This window comes from Cupressus sempervirens, chromosome 3, assembly GCF_028749045.1.
Source record: "Cupressus sempervirens isolate cs-2001-9-10 chromosome 3, ASM2874904v1, whole genome shotgun sequence".
In the NCBI taxonomy this organism is placed as follows: domain Eukaryota; kingdom Viridiplantae; phylum Streptophyta; class Pinopsida; order Cupressales; family Cupressaceae; genus Cupressus; species Cupressus sempervirens.
In genome coordinates, this window is record NC_143120.1 from 565445653 (window position 1) to 565462614 (window position 16962).

The window sequence follows — 16962 nt, forward strand, 5'->3', positions numbered from 1 at the left end:
CAACCCATGGACACCTATACACATCCTTCTAATGCCTAACTATTTGCTTCACACTCCGTGTTGAACAACACCCAACAGTCATACATCTAGTGCCATGTGCAACTGCCAAATATTTCTACAAGTTTTTAAATAAGACTCAACCAATATAACTGTTTTACATTCTTATCTTGTAATGACCAATTAAGAAATTCACAAATAATATTACCAGATACATGAAACACAGTCCTAGCATATTGTCTACTCCATCCATGGCCAATGCCATTTTCAAACCAATATTGCAATCCTTGTTGTAAAATTTCAAATACATTTGATTTCAAGATATAGATTAAATAGGGCAAGTCACAATGTAACAAATTTTGCAACATGAATACATTGTAATTTTTTTATAACTTTCCAAAACTGATAATAGGTCAACAAGCGACCTACATTACTTAAAAGTGATGGTCATAATTGAAACATCTCAGTCATAATTTTCCCTAAGACTAAAGGCTGTTTTCAAAAACATAATTTTTAAATGTCTCAAGCAAGTACAAAGCTTGCTGAAATCCTCCATCATCAAGGGCAAGAGCAAAACGGCAGTAGCCTGTTATGCCAGTCCACAAACTACTATTAATGCATAGACCTGTTGTTCTCATGATAGCTTCCCTTATGTTGTCTCCGTCAAGTTTGAGTTCTTTAATGCCATTATCAAGAGGCTGCTTCAGATGTATTGTTTTCCCTTCATATGCTACTGGCCGTGCCACCATTGAAACTCCTCCAGAACTATCAATTACCTCCCAACCACAGTGCAAAAGTATCTGATATATTGAGATGCACATGTAACAAGTATGTCGATTCATGGAAAATACAGACATAAAAAGAAAACTTTATTGACATTACACCATTACAGAAATAAAAAATAAAAACATAAGCTAAACATTGTTTTAAAATAAACAAGAGATGAGTTTCACATAGCTTACCTCTTTCATTTGCTCAAATCGTTTTTTCAAAATCTGCTTTTGCTCACAAATAGCTTCCAGCAACACATTTGATTTTTGGCCACACATGGTTAACAGCTTTTTAATAGTGTACTTGATAGTGCCGTGTGGGCGGCTCAGGCTAGGAAAGTCTTTGAATGCTTCAATCAAAGGCATATGAGTCATAATGAGATAGCCAAATTCAAGACCACCAGTAAGCATTTCAAATGAAGAACCTCCAAGAAGCGAAAGTGAAAATGACGGATTTAATGATTTTGACAATACTGATTCCAAATTCCATATTCTTGACTCTGTGATTTCAAACTCAAGGCCAGAGAATGAAGTATCCAATATCACTTGAGCACCGTATTTCTTGCAAGCCAAAATAATGGAGCAAATTTCTTCACTGGTGTAAATCAAGCCTGTTGGATTGATGGTAGGACCAGAAATATATACCCATGGTCTCTCTATTGGTTCCAAAAATTGTTCCACTAACTTATCTGTGAGCTTAAAACTAGTCTCGATACTTGTTGGAATTCTCGCAATTCTTGCTTTCAGAAATTCAGCAGCATAAACATAATTTCCATTGCACCCGGTAGGAAAGCATAATGTACCACCTTCTTGAATACAGACCAGTACTAACTTGGTGAACAATGCCAAAACACTATCACCAAGGAAAATTTCATTGCATTGGTCTGCTGGAAATCCAAATTTGCCTTCAACAAAATCCTCAACACCTAGCGCAAGATCAGTCTCGGCATCTGTGATGTTCTGTCTTGCAAAACTTTCAAACACTGCTTCTTTTACAGTGTACGGAACTTGAAGCAAGCTTTGATCCAAGTCCAGATGAATCGCATCTACATCCCTCAGCTCTAAGTTTGACAGCTCTGCTTTCTGAAGAGCCCTAACAGCTGAGTCGGAAATGCCAATCATATTACCTGAATATTCCTCTCGACAGGTCCTCTGTCCAAAAACAGAAAAATCAGATAATATCAACCAAGCCCTCACTGATCAGAAAATGTAACCAGGGACTGGAAAGAAATTGGGTGAAAACTGAAAACCTTCGCAGTTTGATGACGATCTGGAAGCTGAAAATTCAGAAGCTCATGGAAAAGGCAACCATAATAATACTGGCTAAATAGAGGTGTCCGACTCTGCAAAAGCTCCATGGTTTTTGCTAGTGACGTATAAACTTCTTGACTTTCAGATATAAGAAAAGCCACCTCTAAATCTGTGTAAACCTGCAATAAACAATAATATCCACTACTTCAATGATGTCAAGGAAAGCAATTACATACAGAGATCCTAAATGTCAAGTATCAAATCTTGTGATAAATTCAAATTAACCTGATTCTTGACAAGTCCACATAAAATCGATGCATGTGAAGGCAAAGTATTTGTCGCCATATACTTTAGTATACCATTTGTACCAGGCAAACTAGATAATTCAAGATGGTCAGACATGTCCAGAAAAAGACGAGAACCAATGTGCTGGGTAGCATCAAGCAGCTGCTCAAAAGCTGATGAAGTTTTTGCCTCAAAATCAGCTATACCAGTTACTACGATCTGTGGCTTCAACTTCTTTATCAATTCAATCATCACATCAGATCTCTGTGGCGCTTCAATTACAGTAACTGCCTCAGGACTGAATTTCTCATTTGTTTGTCTCTGAGATGGCATCAATTTCAAACATAAATTTTTATAAGAAGCTATTTCAAGGGCAACAAAAAGGTAAAACAAGCACAACCCTGTAGCCCTGCTCCTTACCTGAATTGCCAAAGAAGTAAGCCATTGCTTAGGCAGGTTTCTTGTAAGATTTTGATCAACCAATGCAAGGCATGGTGAGAAGAGTCGTAAAGCATTTTCAATCGCAGCGGACCTTGAAGGGAATATGACTATGTTCTTGGGGAAACAAACAATTGAAAAGAGTTAGACAGTCTTGCAAAGCTTTATATAAGCCCTGATAGTTTAAACTTTACCCATTGTCATTTGTTGTTTATAAAAAAGTTTATCACTAAAACAAACTTTCCCAAAAGACTGTGTAGGTGGACAACAGTGATAACAAAAGACCTACCCTTGAGCATGCATTCACTATTCATTTTTCTGTGATTTACTGTAGCAGCAAGAAACAATGCAAAGCAGTTGGGTGTATATTTCAGAGCCAGATAAAATGATTTTAAATTCTAACTATAGCTTTAACTGTGGAGAAAATTGAATAGTTTGGAAAAAATGCATGTTACAGGTGTTACAAACAATTTTTAATCTTGAACTCTTTTAAGCATTATTTTTCATATCCTAAGTTGATGTAAGGTAATATTTTCTGAATGTGCATAATGAGGACCATCAATTAAACTATTTCCCATTTTTGTAGCTCCCACAAGAATCAGTAACTTAATTTGCACTATTTTCTTCTCTTTTTAAGAAGGTTGTTGTAAGGAGACATTCATATGACATATATTCTCCTTATGTATTCAGGCAGACAGGTATTGGGATTCTTTTATTTTTAAATAATTTTCCATTCTCATTTTGGTAAAATGACAAATACATTCTCATTCCTGCAAAAACGCCTTTTGCTGCAGCATATTTTCTTTAGTGAAATATATCCTCTTCATTTTCATATATATATTGCAAACTGAAAACCATCAAGAATCCAACGCGTACTACATTTACAATACAATAGCCAAGAATTCCATACTCACACGCTTAAGAATAATTAAACATTTTTAAGAAAATGTGCATGTCTATGTGATTAAGGATAAAACATAACAGGTTGATATAAAATAACAAATATGTACAAATGGAAAGAAGAAATAACTCACATCTGGCGTTAGAGGAACATGATGATAGATGCGCATGAAATGCACAATTAGATTACGGAATCTTGTACTGCCTGCTGGTGGTTCATAGGGAAAAAATGAATGCTCTTCCAAGACTTTTGCAAGGTAACTTAAAAATGGAATCTTCTCATCTGCTACTGAATCATCTTTGAAAGACAAATCCAAAGCACTGCTAGCTTCATGGAAACCTTTTTTTAAGAAGTTGAAAATGGTTTTCACCTATCATTTGCAACTATAGAGTCAAAATCTGGGAAATAAATTGACTACACAAAACAACTATTTCTTTGACAGGATATGAAAAAAAATTGGCATACATGATTTGGCTGTCGTAGCTCGCAGTTGTAAACTGATAAAGCATGTGAAATTTGCCCTCCAGATTTTGCATAAGCCCAAGCTGTCCGAGCGCAAATAGGCTCATCACTTACAAGACCCATGAAGAACTCAAATCGATGACGACTACTTTTTTCAATTTCAACAAGTGCAGAAATGTCTGTATCAGCAGCCTGACAAAGACACCAATGCAGCTAGTCAGCTCAAAAAAGACAATGAATATCTACTAAGTTTCCAACTGAACAACAACTTTATGAAAATTTCAGTTTTAAGATTCCAAAGGAGAATAGCACATCAGTGGAAAGAATCTATAGAAGGAACTACTAATAAAAAATATTTTGACAGATCAGCATTTTTTTAATTGTGGAGATTTATTATCCTTCATATATAGGCACTTAAGAACTGATTTTCTATTAATATTATGCTGTCCTTTTCCAAATGACAACCCCACTAGACAGTTTCACTGTGCTATATGTGTGTGTGTGTGTGTGTGTGTGTGTTCTAGGACTTCATTACAAACTACGAAGACTTGCATTCTATAAATAGCCTGAACTGATTGGTAGGATTCCTAATCATTTTAAGATTTCCTTTGAACTAGTAAATACCTTCTTATGTGCGATTAACCATGTGTCTTCTTGTCATTATCAGAATTTCAAAATATATAAACGGATAATCCTAATAGTAACTATGGTTTATTGAACATAGTATTGACTCCATCAAAAGTTTTAAGTAAAGAGATCAAAAAGGTATATAGAGAAATCCGTAACAATGTCACAAGGACATTTCAAGATGTGGGAGGCATTATTAAGAAAACAAGATCATCATGTACTCAACCTGAGTAACTTTGGTTTGCCAAAGTTTTGAAATACGAAAGCCTCTTCTTTCAAACAAACGCTCACAAACAGCTTGCCCTGGACGACCTCCAATGTTGAATATCATTCTACCCATTGGCCTTATAGATGTTATCCCTTCCTCAGCAGCCCTTGCAATAAGACCAAGGCCAAATTGATCTTCAACAAAGCCCTGAAAAATTTCAAAAAAAGCCATTCATAGTCAAATATTGAAGCCAAAATGATTGCCATGAAAACAGAAGTGCAGGTTGACTGCAGACATAATTATTTACAATCAGGGAAAATGAATAAAATAAGCAACCACATCACCTATTCTTGACACTAGTGTGTTGTATATTATAAAATAAGTTTGATAAACATATATCTCCAAAATCTTTTCCCAAATAATCAAGATCTTTGATCCTTCAAATAGAAAATGAACATTGTCTTTGTAAAGTCCATTCATGGATATTTGTACCTCAAATATGATAGAATGGTTTTATCACAAAAAAAAGACGGCTAAGACAGACAGGACCAATAACTAATCTAAAAGTTTTAGACAAGGTTCATCCGAAAATTGAAGATCATTGAAATGAACTTTAGATTACAGGTAATATAGTTTCATGGCTAGCCTTGATTAATTGCATCATGCAATTTAGATGGTTGTAGATTAATTGAAGGGTATAATTTAGATGGTTTTAGATTTATTGAAGGGTTTTGAGCTGCACACATTTCTTTTTTGCAGGTAAAAAGAATTACACTAATTAATTATCAAAAACCCGTTGAGCTTGACTCCATGTTTTTTCAGATATACACAGAATTCCCACGCAAGTGGATTCTATCAGCCACCTTCTATAAACTACAAACATCCTGAGTAAATTTGCTAAAAACTAACCAGTCACTGTTGACATATCATTCTCCAACCACTTACCCAGATCACTCACATAATCATTTCACTAAGACCTACTTTACTAAGTTTAGCTTTAAGCTTTCAGCCTTTTAAAAAAATCACAGAATTGCCCATGGGACAACAGCTAAGTTCAGGTTTCAGTTTTCAATCACAGAATTGGTGGTGGGATATGCAATCACAGAATTGGTGGTGGGATAATAGAATGGTTAGCTCTCAAAGCATTGCGGAGGAAAATTTATGATGGGGGTGCTACTTTCCCAAAGATTTTTGTGGTTAAGAGTGAATGCATCTTATAGGCACATTGCTGGAACAAGTTGAATATATTAGTGTTACATGACTTGATTATGTCAATGACCTTACTCTTTCTATACCTTAATGAGGACATAAGAGTAAAAAATCTAGTTAACATATGGCTAGTGCTTTCATTTTTATCTTCCTTCTGGGGTACCATTACCCCTATTGATGTATGCTGTGTGGATGCTAGTGCTTTCATCTCATGTGACTTGTGATATACTAGTTGCTTTCGTTGTCATGTGCCTTGATGGGTCATGACTGCTAACATGCAAGACTACTGTATTCTCTAACGGTGACTTGTGAATTGAATTCATATCAAGGATGCTTCATGGCCCTTGTACAAGAAGACTTGCTGTGTATTTTTCAATACTTTCCAATAGGTTGGTGGCAAGAATTGCATTCCTGAATTGCTATTTTCTGACCTCATATTGTCTCCCAACAATATAATCTTCTCTTCTGTTCCCTGTTCTCCTAAATACCAGCTTCAGAATTATTGGATGGGAGCATGGACCTGATCTCAGATGAGCTAGACCTTTTTAAAACCTTTGGATAATGTGAAACTTGGTAAACACGTCTATATAGAAACCCATAAATTCATGTCTACTATATTAGACTCAAAAACTGCATACTGTATTGTTAGCACATGCGCATACAAGTTTTTAATGTATCTATTTGGTTTTGTATGTTTTCCATTTTTATTTTGTTCTACAATAAAGATTTGCATTACAAAAAACAATTATATTTTAAAACATTACTAAATTCACAATAATCTCGTCCATCTTTTCATGGATGCAGTGGATAAGATCTGTCACAAAAATCTATTGAGAATTTCAATTGTCTGTTGGAACGTAAATAAAATTGTACAAACTACTTTGGGAGGTGGCTCGATCTTTAATGAGAAAGAAAACCTCATCAATTAATAAAGCTCAGATGACAAAGAAAATCAACCATTGATGTTTACCTTGTTAAAACACAAGAGCATACATTCATTACACTCTTGAAAGCAATCATACTGGCATTATTGTAGACTCGCCTTTGTCGGGAATGGGGTATTTGAGAAGAGTTATTGAAGATTAAGATCATTAACTTTGTCTATTATCAGCGACATTTTTTCAAAGCCCAAAGAATCAAGCTAGAGTACCCAATTACCTCTATAAGCCCTCATTAAGAATGTGCAAGGGCAAAAAATTATCAACAAAAGCAATCTACTAACCAAAATATGAGGCAAGATGCGTGTTTTTTAATCAAGTCTTTGAAAGCATAGGTGTACCTTGTCTGCCACCAATGGTACTTCTGAATCACTCAAAAACTCAATGGGTGCTGTGAAATGCACTTAACACTACTGGAGTCCTATGCCAAAAAATAAAGATTTTTCATGCTGCATTCATGAATCTAACAGTGAACTTACCCGAAGTGTGTCAGGTTGCCTTGAGCAATCTCAGAGCTGTGTAAGGGAAAATACTTAAAATTAACTCCTCGGTGATTCTAGAAATGATAAGATTGTGCTAGGAAAAGCATTGATCAAAGCAGAACAGCTTTGAGTTAATTCTGTTGTTGACACTCAGTTTGCGACAGTCATGCTGAATTTAGGAGAATCCAAGGACACTGTGAAGAGAGTTATTGAAGACTTTATCAAACTCAAATGGGATGTGGAACTGAAAATCTGTTCTGAAGCTTCAACTGTGGGGCTTGGTTTTTAAAGTAGATATAGGGCTTGGCATGCTTTCCACCCCATTGGGGTTTAGGTTTCCTCAAAAAAATTATAGGGTCTCCAATGTCGATACTATTAACTGGACATTGCCCTCAAATCAAGCTGAGGCAGCCAAGGAAGAGGAAGAGAAATTCAAAGTGATATTATGTCTAGAGTAGGAGTTACAGCTTATAGTTCTAATAGGCCCTAGACAAGGGCAGCCAGTTTTCGGGATGTATTCTCAAAATCTTTTTATGGGCATGGACTCTTAAGCATACTCGCTGATTAAATTAATATACATACATATATTGGAAAAAGATGAATACTCAATTAAGAAGAAATTTAATTATGTTTAGGATTGAATGGATAAAGAATTACAAAAAAAAGTCATTATATTCATATCCATTTCCAAAAACTCTCTTGGAGAGATTTTAAGCTTTGGTGAAACATTACCCTGAGGACAAAACCTTCACAGTTTGTTGAGAAATTCGAAGACAGAAATCTTCGGGTTCAACAATTTTCACTTCATACAAGGGTCAAAATTGTGCTAATTCGGGAATTTGTGTGATGGTTAGTCAAGAAAAAAAAAAAAAAATTATATTGTTTTGTAACCCAGAGATACAAAAAAACAATTATTCAAAGTAACCCAGAGATAATATTTTATTTTCTGGTCACGAGCTGTTGCACCAATTTAAGATTGCATGGTCTAATATCTAAAAGTAAGGTTGTAAGGATTACTCGGGCTCACGTCATATTGAAGGAGGCATTAAAGTTGGTGCCCACAGAGCTTTGACAAATGAACTAGCAGACATAGGACACTCCCATCCAATTGCACCTTTTCAAATGCCATTTGTGAGTCTCAAAAAGGGCAATCACAATCTAGTCAAAAAATGTTTAAAAAATGAAGGAGATTGTTGCAGTGGGACATAGCACTTTGGCAGTCGGAAAGGAGACCTTTGTAAGGCAAAGAAAGAGTTTTTCCACTGTTGTTTCCTTGGTTTTTTGGAATGGGTTTGCTACTGTGCATAAATGAGACTACAAAGATAGCTAGCAACCTTGTGAATAATATTACAGAAAACCTATATCTACATTTAATGTCAGAGCTTATACAATATAAACAAGCTGAGTTCAATATGTTTATAATATTGGTCATTTGGAACTGAGTACTTACTTATCATATTATAAATTCCTGAATAAAATAATAAATTCAATTAGTGTTTATTTATTTAAATTTAAAACTGACTAAACAAAAACATCAGAATTAATTTTATAGATTTCTGAAAAACAGTTACAATAAGCCTGAGTGGCTTCTCACTTTCACTAACACTTACCTTTGCATGGGCTACAAAATATCACCACAGGACCCTCACATGATTGCACTCCACCTCACTATTCTCCTTGATCGATATCACATTATTACAAATGACTTCAAACCACATAATTGTAACTGTCTCCAACTACCCAAAAAATCTGCGTTAGCCTCAAGATGGTGCATAGCTTGAAAGTTGAAACCACAACAAACAAGTTGCCAACAGGAAACTAACAGACTTATAGATTCCAACAGTTCATTGGTGTAGAATTTCCATGTGGTAAAATTCATAACTCTCCAAAAGTCATCAGAAACACCTGAAAAATCTACCCTTTGGCAAACTAAAGATATCCTTCCCCCAGACCAAACAATTCCAGGGAACACTAATGTAACCCCATAGACATCTGTTTACTCAAAGTCATCTCAAACTTTGTAAGCAACCCAATAAATCATATAAAAAACTCCTTGTAAAACCACAAACCCAAACTGTCAAACAAACTTTGACACTAATTTCCAGTTTCCTCAACAAAATGCAGATTCCTCACAACACCCTCAATATGCCCCGAATCATGTGCAAGATTAGAAGAATATTCTTCTTGCTACACAAGGGATTGCTTCGTGTAGAAAGATATCCTATTGCTGCACACCAGATTCCTTCAGCTAGGCAAAAGGCTGACTTACAAGACACTTATATTGCTAGGCAAAAGATTTATGTTAATGTGAGAGAGATTCATGTTATTGAGCAAGTTAATGTCTTTGTTTTGTTGCACAAATGATTTTGCTTTCTCCACAAGACATTCCTTTGGTTGCAAAAGAAATCTCTTTATATAGAAAGCACTATCTTTTGTTGTGTGTGATTACATGCACCACAAATTGGAATGATGAGCTGTTCAAACTGATTTACTACTGACAAGTAAATAGGACACCAAGATCTACACCACATCTCACCATAACATTACTCCAAAGTGAGCATATAAGACTCCAAATAGGTTATGTTTGTTTGAAATTGTTTCATAACAAAAAGACATTGTTGGAGAGTTGGTTGAACAGTTAAACAGGCTGGAGCTCAGATAGAAAAAGAAACAAATTTGTTGTAAATTCACAGTGCTCCCACAGAAAACTGTTGTCTACAAAAAGTGGACATTTCTGAGATGCCACTGTACGGACATGTCCCTCCATCATGTCATCACTGCTGCTACAAAGTAGGAGGATGTCTCTCACAGAAAGAGGACATTTGTGGGGCATAAATGTGTGTAAACGAATGTATTTAATGTATATGTGTGTGTATATTCTCTTTTATTAAACAAATGAGCACAAATATCAAACTACCCAATACTTGACGGTTGCAAATGAAATAGATTTAGTGATAGGTAGGGACCCTCAAAGAAACTTGATCTAGTGCCTTGAACAAAACAGGCAAAAGGGTGTTAGCTCCAGTAAAAGCTACCATTGAGAGGACTGGATCCAAAGACCACAGCCAAGAAGTTATTATAGCAAATAAAGTTAAACAATTGCAACAAAAAAGAAATAGAACACAAAATAGCTATGGTGTTCACAATTGATAATGTATGTACATATTTTTTTATCAGATTTTGAATGGAAGGAAAATTCTAGGAGAGGATAATGTGTATGCAGATATATAGAGTGATTAATAAAATATAACAAGCCCGTGTGGCAATGTCACGTGATTAATAAACCTCTGGCGGCTTTTTGAAATATCGAGGTGGCCTATTGGACCTTTACACAAAAATATGGCAGTCTATACCTTACAAAATTCTACTCAACCATACCTATAAATAGCAAAATTATCAAATTTTTTGGCATCATGTGGATAAAGAGATTAGATAAGCCCTTGAAAAAATTCTTCAAGAAAGCCCACAAACTTAAGTGCAATATACAGGGACTTATCTGAGCCTGAGTCTCTTTGTGGCTAGGGACCTTTCAACTTTTTAAAATTACAGTAGGAATAGGGTGATCTCATGATTCATCAACCTTGGACCAGGACAACTATTCTGTTCTCATTAAGTGATGAGATGAGATAGGTGGGGCTATTTCACTGCAAACTGTGTCAGTCAAGAAAACCACAAAATTTAGAGTAGAATAGAAGAAAAGTGATTAACTGGTTAAGCTAAAGAAACAGGTGAATTCCCTGCAGACTACCCATTGTGATCAGGCTAAGAATATTCCACTGTTGGAAAGCAGCAGCAAATATTACATGTGTTTGTATTTAGATGACAGTACTCAGATGTCAGATAACCAGGTAACTACAAAAATAGAAAAAGTCAATGTAAATGCTAAGTCAAGCATTTAAATTTCTTTCTATAGTAGAACTACCTCCAATTAGAATGCAATGAGAACAAAATTTATCTGTGATCCATAGTTCCTCCAGAATTTATATTCCTCACATCACCAAACAAGAGATAACACTAAGATAGTAAATCTCATGAATCACAAAGAGAGATAATGAAATCATAAAGTCGTCATCTTTACCTGAAGTGCACAGTAATTGCTAAGTGAATACAAGAATTCCTCACTGGCATTTTCTGTGATTAATTTTGACATGGCTTCAGGATTCGGATTAAGTATCTGCATATAATTGATTTCAATCACAATATTACAATCAAGTAGAAATTGAAAACCATCAAGAAATACTATCCTAATCATTTCAACAGCTCTATAAGTCAAAACTGCAATGATCCAAACTCTAGTAACAATAGGGAGTCAATCTTGCTCCTTTGAAATTAGTTGAAACAATCATGCAGACAAAGAAATATTAGAGAACATGAACTGGGTACCTGTGGAATGCAGGCCACAATACGATCAACCATGATGTTGTGTTCTCTGCAGTAAGATAAGAGATCTGATTCATGGAATTCTACCCTTTCAAGCAGAGTTTTCCCCTCATCATCATAAATTGGGAACCCATTCTCATCTAAGGAGTTCAGATACAAGTTTATCCAGGCAACTTTGACAGCTCTGGGATTAATATCAAGACCATAAACCTGTAAAAGGAATAAATGAATCAATTACAAATATATTAGACATTCATAGGTGTATAAGTGCACATTATTATACACACAATATGAATAATTTTTGTGCAACACAATAATCTCCAATACCAAAAAATCCCCATCTGATGTTAGAATTTAGTTGCAGCCTAAGCAATAAGACAAGAGAAGCATTTAACATGGGAAGGATCGACAATTTGAATTAAATTAGGTTTGTCCAATTAAAGTAAAGGTAAATCAGAGATCTCCAATACTGCAATAATCAAATTGGCAGAAATGAGCATTTAATAGGAGCTTGCCTTCTGAGGGGACCACTTTTCAGCTAATGCAATGGATATCCATCCATTCCCACAACCAAGTTCAGTCACTGTTCTGTCCTTAAACATAGAATCAGGGTACCTGTTGATTCCTTCAAAAAATGTAAAGGACCAGTCCTCTGGAATAAAAATACTCGGAAGCTCCATCATTGTCAACTTCTTCCTATTCTGCTGAAAACCTGATTAACAAACAAATACTTGTCAGTCAAAAGATTTAATATTTTTTTAAAAGCAACAAGTGCTCACAACAGAGAATAAACGAGCAAAATGGACTGGATGGTTCTTGTTGATGACTAGTGGTCCAAGGCATAGCTATGGTCATAGTAATGTCAATTGAACAGTATTCAACTAATTAGAGCTGCCATTAGAGTTGAAGGAAGAGCTATGTCTACCTTGTAAGAATTCAAAATATCAACTGCCAAAGATAATGAATGTCTTAATTTATAATGACTCCTAATCAAAAAAATTGTCTTATAATTTTTTTTTATCCATGTGTAATTCCTCCCAATTTCCAATGATTATATCCAAGCACCGCATAATCATAAAGTACCCGAGTAGAAGATAAGCCTCACAGAACCAAAAGAAAAAGGAGAGCGAAATTTGTAAACATCAAATGTATTATCAAACAAAAGCCCATGTGAAAGATTGAAACTGGTGAAAATAAAGTTTATTATCAAAAGAAAGTGCTCATGAAACAAAAATACCAACAATCAACAGGAATCCAGGATGTGTGTGATGAGAAACAAACCTTACAAACAATGACCAATGTTTTCAAAACCCTTGATGTAGATTGAAATACTAAAAGTGTTCAAAAACTCCTAAAAGATTATAGATGAAAACATAATACAACTTAGATACAATGCACACTACATACCACTGGTAAACGAGGGTATATACAATATAAATCCAAAGATTTTGTTACTGCCTGTTCTGTAAAATTCTGACCTCCAACGAATTGTAGAAGTTTGAGTATGTTGGACGGACAGACAAAATATATAACAGGCATGAGCTTTTGAGGTGTTCACTTTCTAAAATTTGTTTTATTCTGTAGGTGAAACAACAAAATTACAAAAAATAATTGATTGACAATTTTCATATCCAGATACATTTAACCCAGAGAAAGTTTTGGGAGGACATTAATAAAACACATCTAAGGTGGAATTCTGGTAGTAATTTATTAAATGTTGCTCTTAAGAAGGTGTTGCTCATAAGGGGCTAACTATTAGTATCAGATAGCATATCCACTTGTTTGAGCTTGACCTATATTTGTAGATTTTCAGAACATATTATAGAAAAACAATTGACAAACAGATTAACTGACCAGCTGAGCAGAAAACTAATGATGATAGAGCTTTACCCTTACTGAACTAGGACAGTCAGATACCAAAATCCACCATCCAAATCTGACAATCTAGTAAAAAATGGTAGATATAATTTAGTTTGTTTGGTGAAAAAGCCAAAAGTTCAAATATTTTGATGAAATAACAGTGTTCTATAATTGTGAATAAATGAAACCATGGAAGATCAAGTAAACAATTTGAGGTCATGTGGAGGTATTCATAAAATGGGACCGACATTAAAAGGTTGAGCTAAAATTATATAGAAAGAAGACAAAACAGAAGAACATAACTTATTCTCAATGGGCCGTGATTAACAAAAAAAATTGGATTAAAATCTTCAGATTGCATGCAATTGCAGAGATTGGATATATGATTTTCTTTAAGAAAAATAGACGTGATAATCAAAGAGAAAATAGTTCCATTCATGGTGCTCAGGAAGACAAAGAAGATGGCAGTAAGCAATCAATGTCTCCCTATTTTAATTGGCTGTTCAAAATGCATTTGTCGTGTCCCGTCCTGAAACCCTGAAATGCATAGACAATGTAACTGCCACATTCTGAACCGAAAGACAAGTAGAGATCAAAAATCAACATTTATTACAGCAACTACAACTTGTCTTACTCAAGAAAATGGATTTGATGATTCAGCAAAGTATATATAAGCAAGTCAGCATTCAAACATGAATCCTTTATTTGCTACACAATAAGAATGGCTATTGAATATATTCCAAACTTATTGTCAAAAGAGAATTCGATTATTTTATCAACCATACTGGAATCTGCAACTATGACTACGAAGGCGCCAACACCATCTCCACATCAAGTTGTATAATGATCAGCATCCAATATAAATATCAATTTGTATTGAGCGACACATATGTTGCTGAGTAACAAGGAATTGTTATTGAGCAGATCACAACACAAAAGAGCCACTCTAGCATATCACTGAGACAACTCATGAAGAGGAGAAAATACAAATGTTACAAACTATATAATTCAAATTATTTCTTAATTGCATGAGGTCATAATATTGTAGTTGTTAGGTAAGCTAATGAAGACCTCAAAATTGACGTCCCAAAAATGCAACAACAAAAGATTACAATGCAGAAATGGGCATTGTAAAGGTACAGATGTAAGCAAGTTACGTGTGAGCTGGTATTGAGACAATCTTATCTAAATGGAGATCCACTTGTTTCACATGTATAAAAATCAATTGTTAGGAGTACTGTAAGAATTTTGCATGTCTTCCTTTTATGAATTTGTGGGTTTTTTGTCTTTGATATTGCGTTTGCTAGTGCTACTATTGTTTTGTCAAGTGTTGATAATGGAGAGATACAGTTGTGGTCTGCTACAGTTTTAACTTCACTCATCTTGTATTTGCTAATGCTGGTTAGACATTTGCTAAAAGTGAAAATAGACCATTTCTTTTAGCAAAGATACTCCTTTTTTGAGACAAACCCTCTTGTTAACCTTGTATATTTGGCTCGTGGTTCAAAAAATCAGCCATTGTAGCTAAACCACAGCATAACAGTGTATTTCATGAGGGATGCAAAGATTCTTAGAACAAATAGTAATAGTATCGCAATTGCAAGGTACTTAGAAGAAAAAAACATAATATGTTCAGTCTATTGGCTTAAACTGGAACATGCCAATACACTACCATTTTCTCATTTCCACAAAAGTAGAAAGATGACAATACAGAGACCGCAGTGTCATAGATGGAGGTATCAATTTCGTAACTGAGTCTTTCAAATATTTATAACCATGGGAAAATTTGGCCCATGGCATTGACTGGCTGTTTGTACATGGAGCAACTCAAAATATAGTCCACTGAATACAGAAATAAGAAATCAGAAAGAAAATATACAAATGAAGGCATGATATATTGGACTTTTTAATCTGCTCGCTATTCCCTGAGCCCTCCATTAAAGCATTAATATCTACTACAGGCTTTTCTGCTCCTCCTTGGTTGTCAACGTGAAACAAGTACATCTAGATTCATGGTATATAAATTTGATATAATTGCAAATTAAACCATAAATCTTGCCAGTAGTGACAGTTGTCCCAAGCGATTAGGGTTTTAGTTACTTTAATCGTTACTTTTAAGAGATGCACAGTGAAAGAACTAGAAATAGAAAATGGGGAAAATAGCGAGCTGCAATCTAGGAGACGAAGGTAAGGGCTACGAGGGCGAAAAGTGATCCAAAGAAAATCACATTTGCTTCGTTTTTAACTTCCCTAGAAAAGGGAAATTTTTGACAACTAATTTCTTTCCGGCAAATCCCCGATTTTTGCATCATGCAGAAATAAATGTATCTTACAATTTTGTAGCTTAGACATTTGGGGATGCTTTAAGTAATGTTGAAATGGGATTTCGTGTCAAGGGTCGTCCCACTCATGTTAACTGATCGGATCCAATCGAATGAATAACTACTGAATCACGCTAGTCATACTAGAAAATTGGACTGAGCAGAGGTCAAAACAAATATAACCCATCCATGTTAACATTGCAGGCTATGATTGAAAATATATGGTGACGAAGAAGTGAATAGAAAGAAAAAAAGCAAGGAAGAAATGACCTTCGTAACTGGAGAGGGACAAATCATGAATGTTGAAGTGCAAAGTGGAGAGGCGGTCGTGGGGGTCAGTGGCAGCAATGTGCCTTTGCACTGAGGCAAGGAACACCCGCGCTTGTTTCCGACTTTGGACATTGTCAAGCCTCTCCAGGATGCCTTTTATGGCATTGTAAGCACTATCTCCAGAGCGCCTGCACTCTGCCAAGAAGGCTTCCACTTCACTCTCCCTGCCTCCATTCAATTCCATTCTTCCCTTCCTTTCCGTCCCTTTCCACTCCCCTCGCTTCTTAATTCGGTTTAAAAGGCAGTTTGCTGTGCAATTTGAGAGATCGCGACGTGCGTAAATAAGAAGGGACCAGAACCAAATTATTGTAGATCGTTGTTTAAAGCTGCCACTCCCTAAAAAATGGAAAATTGTGAGTGCGTTCCCGACTGCTGGGTGGTCCCGTCCACAACTAAACCTCCATCTGGCAGACGTTGATGAAATCTGCGCGCAGTGAGACTCTCCGATTTCGTTCCCGCCACTCGTTCCCAATGCCTTCTGACCACGTTTTATCTTGCAAACA

The 16962-nt window shown here is 35.5% G+C and overlaps 1 protein-coding gene across 1 annotated transcript; it reads right to left on the reverse strand.

Annotated features, from left to right (window-relative positions):
* Positions 1 to 284: 284 nt before the first annotated feature.
* On the reverse strand, positions 285 to 16667 carry MMT (methionine S-methyltransferase). Its single transcript, XM_089820938.1, has 12 exons — positions 16400 to 16667; positions 12464 to 12660; positions 11952 to 12158; positions 11647 to 11742; positions 4958 to 5146; positions 4108 to 4296; positions 3776 to 4012; positions 2724 to 2858; positions 2304 to 2624; positions 2018 to 2197; positions 960 to 1919; positions 285 to 797 (listed from the first exon to the last, which is right to left on the reverse strand). The coding sequence occupies exons 1-12, from the start codon at positions 16641 to 16643 to the stop codon at positions 483 to 485; spliced, it is 3270 nt and encodes a 1089-aa protein (XP_089677064.1). The 5' UTR covers positions 16644 to 16667; the 3' UTR covers positions 285 to 482.
* Positions 16668 to 16962: the final 295 nt, after the last annotated feature.

Coding starts and splice junctions, on each gene's coding strand:
- MMT (XM_089820938.1), bottom strand. CDS start 16,643: ATGGAATTGAATGGAGGCAGGGAGAGTGAAGTGGAAGCCTTCTTGGCA. Junction 12,159..12,463: donor AAAAGTGGTCCCCTCAGAAG/GCAAGCTCCTAT, acceptor TTCCTTTTACAG/GTTTATGGTCTTGATATTAA. Junction 4,013..4,107: donor AGCTACGACAGCCAAATCAT/GTATGCCAATTT, acceptor TGCAAATGATAG/GTGAAAACCATTTTCAACTT.